Source organism: Pteropus medius, unplaced genomic scaffold (genome assembly GCF_902729225.1).
Source record: "Pteropus medius unplaced genomic scaffold, Ma_sr-lr_union100, whole genome shotgun sequence".
In the NCBI taxonomy this organism is placed as follows: domain Eukaryota; kingdom Metazoa; phylum Chordata; class Mammalia; order Chiroptera; family Pteropodidae; genus Pteropus; species Pteropus medius.
In genome coordinates this window covers 1,050,173-1,057,019 of record NW_024352784.1, presented here as the reverse complement: position 1 = coordinate 1,057,019, position 6,847 = coordinate 1,050,173, and the positions used below count along the sequence as shown (strand labels likewise).

The 6,847-nt window shown below is 37.3% G+C and overlaps 1 protein-coding gene across 1 annotated transcript; it reads left to right on the top strand.

Annotated features, from left to right (window-relative positions):
* The first annotated feature begins 711 nt into the window (after positions 1-711).
* LOC120590220 (olfactory receptor 51I2-like) lies at positions 712-1,647 on the top strand. The gene has a single exon (XM_039847837.1). It carries the CDS (start codon positions 712-714, stop codon positions 1,645-1,647), a length of 936 nt encoding a protein of 311 aa, XP_039703771.1.
* Positions 1,648-6,847: the final 5,200 nt, after the last annotated feature.

Genomic DNA, 6,847 nt, shown 5'->3' with positions numbered 1-6,847 from the left:
TCGGCCCTCACTCCAACAATGTCTCCCTGTAAGTCCCTGGTGCTCCCTGAGCACAGCCTAATCGGCATTGGTGCTTAGAGTCAGCAGGTCCATTACCACAAAAATCCGATCACAGATGTGGCCCTTTAAGAGGCTTCTGCCACTGCTGCAGCCTCCGTCTCACTCAGCTGCTGGAGACCCAGCAGCCCCATGTCCTCACTCCACCCTACCTTCTGCCATTGCAGGGTGATTTCTTAGATTTCTCCCTAGTTGTATGGCTTATTCATCCCAGGCGATTTTTCCTTGCTGCTGCTCCTTGTTTCCATCACAACTTTGATTTGGTCTCCAGAGGGATGAACAGAACCTCTATCACCTACACCATTTTTTTTTCTTCCCACAATAACATCTCTTGATAGAGAAATGAGAAACGTTCAATTCCTACCAAATATACACAGTGAAACCAGTATGGAGATTAGTTTCCTACTAGATATCCTTATTCTGGAGATATGCCTATTTGCAAGTCATGACTCAACATTTTTGTTTAGTGCTGAAGACCAAATGGAACTGATTACAGATAAGAAGAGGGATATAAATTGGCAGCTTGTACTAGGCAGAGATATTTGTGAGTCCTTCTCAGATATTTGTAGGTCTATTAACCATTATGTGTCTCACTCCAGGTTGTATCCCTGGCACCTGCCTAGGTCAAAGTCACCTGATTCCAGACATAAGAAAATGTTCAACAGCAGTCAATTCACCCCAAAATATTTTCTGCTGACTGGTCTCCCTGGTCTGGAGGCCCTGTATCCTTGGCTTATTTTCCCATTCTGCTCCATCTATCTTGTGGCCCTTGTGGGGAATACCTTGATACTAGCAGTGATCAAGAAAAACAGCTCTCTGCACCAGCCAATGCACCTATTCCTAGCTATGCTGGCCTGTGCAGAGCTTGGTGTGTCTGCTTCTACGCTGCCCACAGTGCTGGGCATCTTCCTTTTTGGTACCAATGAAATATGCTTTGAAGCCTGTCTTTTGCAGATGTTCTCCATACATTCATTTTCTATCATGGAATCAGGAGTTCTGTTGGCCATGTCTGTGGACCGCTTTGTGGCCATCTACAACCCATTGCGGTACACTGCCATCCTGACCCTGCCCCGTATTGCTGGTACTGGTGCTGCACTTGGACTAAAGAGTGTGATGCTCATGCTCCCACTGCCATTTCTTCTAAAGCGTCTGCCCTTCTGTGGCCACAACATCCTCTCCCACTCCTATTGTCTCCACTCTGATCTAATCCAACTGCCCTGTGCGGACACTCGTCTCAACAGCATTCTGGGGCTCTGCATCGTTACTTCCACTTTCGGTCTGGATTCGCTGCTCATCATCATCTCTTATGTGCTGATTCTCTACACAGTGCTGGGCATTACGTCTGGGGAGGAGCAGCGGAAGGCCCTCAACACGTGCGTATCACACATCTGTGCAGTCCTTGTGTACTATGTGCCCATGATCAGCGTGGCTCTGGTACATCGCTTCATGAAGCACACTGGGCCTGCTGTCCGTCTGCTCCTGGCCAACGTCTATCTTCTGGTGCCTCCTGTGCTCAATCCCATCATCTACAGTGTTAGGGCCAAGCAGATTCGCCAGGGACTAATTCGACTCTTTCTTCAAAGAAAATAATAAAAGGATCAGTGACGATGAGATTGTTACCTTAAAGCCAGTCATTTGCACCACCAAAGGTGATTCAGGAAAGGAGGGAGAGCTTATCACCTTGTAAAACTCAGAAAGCTTGAAAAATGTTTAGACAGTGTACATTTTCTTATTCTAGATATTGTAACCTAAAATAGAATTGTATAGTATTATATCATCTATCTTGCTGTATATGTCAACTTAAAATGTGCATGCTCTTTCTTTCACCCAGATATTTCAATTCTTAGCACTGCTCTAGATTCATACTCTGATGCTTATTCACGAACACGAGACTTGAATAAAATTTTTTACTTCAGCAATGTTTTCAATAAGATTAAAAAAAAAACTAAGTGTCCATCAGTATGTAAATAGTTAAATAAGTTAAGATCTTGTGGAGCATTCTACAGTTTGATAGGGTGCTCAAGCCTTAAGCAAGAAATAGCAAATTATATATATACATACACATATATACATATATTTGATAAAACCTTTTGTAAAACATTTAATCACATGAAAATATTGATTAGTTTATGCGTGTAAAAAAATTGATAACGATAACAGTTCTTTTGGAAGAATATGCAATGGGAAAAAGAAGAACAAAAAGAGTTCTCACTTTATATATATATATATTGTTTTAAAAATATCAAGAATAATACATTCACTAAGATGAAGATGCTTTTCCCAAACAACTTACTGTGCCACATGACTCTTTCTTTAACATACTAAGAGTAGTACAGATAATGTTCTTCTAGGTGCTGTGTACATATCCTTGGTCCACATCTCAGTGTCTGCTTTAAAGGGGAGGAGAATGAGTTATTCTAATCTTTTTTATAATTCTGCTGATGCGGCGATGATTGGCAGTGGTGACATCTATATGATAACCTCATTATTTTATTGATCTAGATTGAAAGAACAAATTTTCCTTGTCCTCCAAGAAGAAATTTAAATTTGTGGACATTTAAGACATATTACATTATAAGAAACACTTATGAAAAATGTTAAATAGTTGTCAAAATCTGTTTAAAGCATTTTAAGAAATTGAAGAGAATTAATACTAATACAAAGTTCTGGAATACAATAAAAAAAATCATAAGTTCATTATGTGCAGGAATAACCTACTAAACCTAAAATATCACATGGCTAGAAATTAACATTATGGCTGTGTGTGTGTGTGTGTGTGTGTGTGTGTGTGTGTCAATTTTAGGGATTTTTTTCTTTGATCTATCCCATTAAGCCCATGGGACCAACTTTATGAAAGATTCAATTTATTTTTCTAGGATAAGTGAGATATCCCATTGTTGTCTTACTGCAGGCATTTCCATTGTGTCAAAAGTTTTTACCAGTTATTTTTAACTGGTCTTAAAATAAAACATAAAATACAATACAATACAATACAATGGCATTTTTTTCTTAAAGAAACTTGTATCTTAGATAGATAGATTAGATAGATGGATAGATGGATAGATGGATGGATAGATAGATGGAAGGATGATTTTGGCTAAACTACAGAGAAAATGCATGACTAAATGATTATCTCAAAATGAATAAAATTTATGTAAAATGAAGGTCTACACACAATGCAAATATATTTCTGATAGTGTAAACTAAAATATGTGTTGTGTGCGTTTACATGTGTGGAGTATTGGGATTTTGCTGCTTTTTATTAATTATGGTAAAACTTCATGTGAGATACGGAATACAAAAATATACTGTTTGATGCTTCAAAATTCCTAATGTTTTTTAAAATATAAATTATATAATTCCTGTTTCCTTGTTGCAGAAAAGTATAGCCTCCATTTTTTAAAACCATAAATTCCATCTCAATGTTCCCATTAATGTATATTCTCCTCAGTAAGTTATTGCACAGCTGAAAAATAAGTTGGTGGGCAAACATTTCTCACAGAAACATTGCAAATATTTTCTGTTTCATTAGTTGCAGTGTTATGTAATGTGTCTTTCTGAGAAAGGTGTGAGGTGTTGTTCTTGGTATGGCTTAATTGAGTACCATAGTTAATAAACAAAACTATAATAAACGTAATAATAATAAATTATAAAAAATGCAATTACAATAAGTTTAAAATAAATTATAATAAAAATAAACACTAATTTTCATATATTGGTCAAGAGAAAAGCAATGTTTAAAAGTATAATGAGCGTTAAGAGTGCTGGAAATTTGTAAAGAAAAATTTGACCAAATATATTCCAGAACGCAATCCCAATTTATAATGGAAAATGACAACCTCCTTCATGTGTGTATTTTTGCTAATGTTTACAACAGGCACTGACATCTGGGGGAAAATATATCAGCTTTCCAAATTGATCCCAGTGTCTATATGTATCATCCATTCAATGATCTTACATCACAGCTTCTAATTTTCTTCAATTGCAATAAAGTTGAATTCAATTCTACTTTGGCTTCTCTCACTACATGGCCATATTCTAGACCTAGTCATGAGGCAGAAGTATTTTTTTTCCGTTCATTTTCTGGTCATTTATCTCCTAACTTCCCTCATTTTTTTAAATTAAATTATTGGGGTGGCATTAGTTAATAAAATTATAGAGGTTTCAAGTATACAATTCAATAGCATGTCATCTGTATATTGCATTGTGTGTTCATCACTCAAAGTCAAATCTCTGCCACCATATATCTAACCCCCTGTACCCTTATCTACTTCCCCCCTTCCTCCTTTCCCTCTGATAATCACTAAACTGTGTCTGTGTCTAAAGTTTTTCTTTGTCCTGTTCATTTGTTGCTTTCAGTTTTATATCCTACATATGAGTGAAATCATATAGTTCTCAGTTTTTCCTGTCTGACTTATTTCGCTTAGCAGGATAATCTCAAGATCTATCCATGTTGTCACAAATGGCAGTGTTTCATCTTTTCTTATAGCTGAGTAATATTCTATTGTGTACGTGTATCACATTTTATTCACACTAGATTTGTTTGACTGTATTATAACCATGTCTCACTTAATCCATTTCTCCAAGTCTCAGCTCACTCTTGACTTTATTTGTATCTAGATCTAATCTATCCATGTAACATGTCATTTAAAGCATCTTCTTACCAATTACACAGAGCTCCTTTCTTTCTTGTTAAAACAGCAGCACAAAAAAATATATTTTCAGAACAACTTTTAAAAGTCCTATTAATAGGTCATGGTGGATTTTTAAGTCAAATCATTTTTTTTTCTATTGTCAGTCAGAAAATAAGCCAGCAAACCAGACACCTACAAATAATCCAAACTCGCTGATTCTGCAATTTTAAATCCTCTTTAGTATTGGGTTCTGGATATACTCATTTTCTGCTAACTCTCTCTAGTCACCTTGTAGTGGGAGTTCTATTTGTTATATCTTTCTGATTAATCTTCCCCTCTCCTGCCCCAACCCAATCTGGCAATTTTCTCATAATTGCTTAACCCCTTGGACTCTGTCATCTCTTGATATTATACACCCTTGATGTTCTCTGGATACCAAAAGTTTTGTGCCCTGCTCTTTACTGGTAAATGCATGTTTGTTAGAGTGATAGTTGATAAGCCATAGTAGATCAATATATTTTTTCTCCAGGAAATAATAGTTACAATATTAGCTAACCCTTATGGTGGACTTTTTATGAACCAGACACTTTTCTAGGCAATTTACACATATGAATTATTTTATTTCTCTGTAGGTGAATAATATTATTATACTCATTTCACAGAGGTACTGACTCTACACCCTTACTTTTTTCCCTTAGAGTCTCTGGACATTGCAAAGAGGTGATGTAGTTACCTGGGTAATTGCTCCTCAGGGAACCCTCTCCACTCCTCCCCATCCCAGAGCAGATCAGTTTACAAAGAGAGAAGCAGCATTACAGCCCTAGGACTCGAGATGCCATGGACTTGATGAAGTGAGCTCAGAGGTCAGTTCTGCTTGTGGTGAGTGTTCAGTCCCATAATCTCCTAAAACAGCTTCCAGAAGGAGTCCCAACTCTACCCCAAAATTAGCTCTCTAGACTTTCCTTGATCACTCCCCTAGCTTCCTGAATCTGTGTGATAGATAGAACAGACAGAACAAGAGGAAGCTTTTCTTAAACTTGATGGCAGGTCAAAACTAGAGGAAAATGTCAGATTCTAGAAATATTTTTGCCATCATAATATCTTGAGTTAGTTACACAGTGCATATATCCTGTTTATATGCTCATCTGTAAGTTATGTCCTTGTCTCCCTCAAAAATGAGTTCTGAGTATCATTAAGGCAATGACAAGGGGAGATCATTATTAACAGAAATTTGAGGATAATCTGAATTTGACTGATCCCTTTTGAGAATGCCTGAGAGAGAAGGCAGAAAGAATGGGGGACATAAACACTCACTGATTGCTTAAGTCCCACATGAAATTGTCAGAACCATTCTCTGAGGTAGGTATTAATATCTCTATGTTTAAAATTAAAGAAACAAATCTGCACAAAGCTTAAGTAGGTAAAGTTATACTGCACATAGCATTCATCTCCAATTCCATCTATGTCCAAGGATATAGTATTCACTGCACCACATTCTTCTCTTTCTGCTGATTTGTTGTGTTCTATTACAGAGAGCTTAGACTAAATAAGTCTTTTTTTACTCCTCCCAACCTAAAATATTCTTGTTATACAAATCCTAAACTCAAGAGAATATCTTTTTGAAGGAGATCTGATCCCTGTTTGACTGTGAAGACTCTGAAGGTAGAGGATGGGAAGGATGCAATAAAGCAAAAGTGATGGAAGGAAGGAAGAAGGGAGGAAGAGAGGGAAAGAGAGAGAGGGGGGAAAGAAAGAGAAAGAGAGAGAAAGAAAGAAAGAAAGAAAGAAAGAGAGAGAGAGAGAGAGAGAGAGAAAGAACCGGGCGCATAAAAAAACGCTCAGGGAAAAGGCTGGAAGGCTGGAAGGGGGGGGAAGGAAAAGGAAACAGGGAAGGCTGGCGGGAAACAGGAAAAGGCTGGAAAAGCAGGAGAGATGAATCAGACAATAATAACTGATATTTCCAATCTCAGTCATTCATTAAATAATATCAATAAAAATATGGTGCATCGGATCAATAGTGACACAGTGAATCACGTGCAAGAGCTCTTCTCAGCCCAAGGAGATCAATATTTGATCTAAAAGAGATACATTGGGCTTTCGGAGGTAAGGAGAGAACATGGAAAAGGCCATAACAAGTGGGAAATGGAAGTGACCCT

Excerpts from the sequence above, each read along its gene's own strand:
- LOC120590220 (XM_039847837.1), top strand. The coding sequence starts at position 712 with ATGTTCAACAGCAGTCAATTCACCCCAAAATATTTTCTGCTGACTGGT.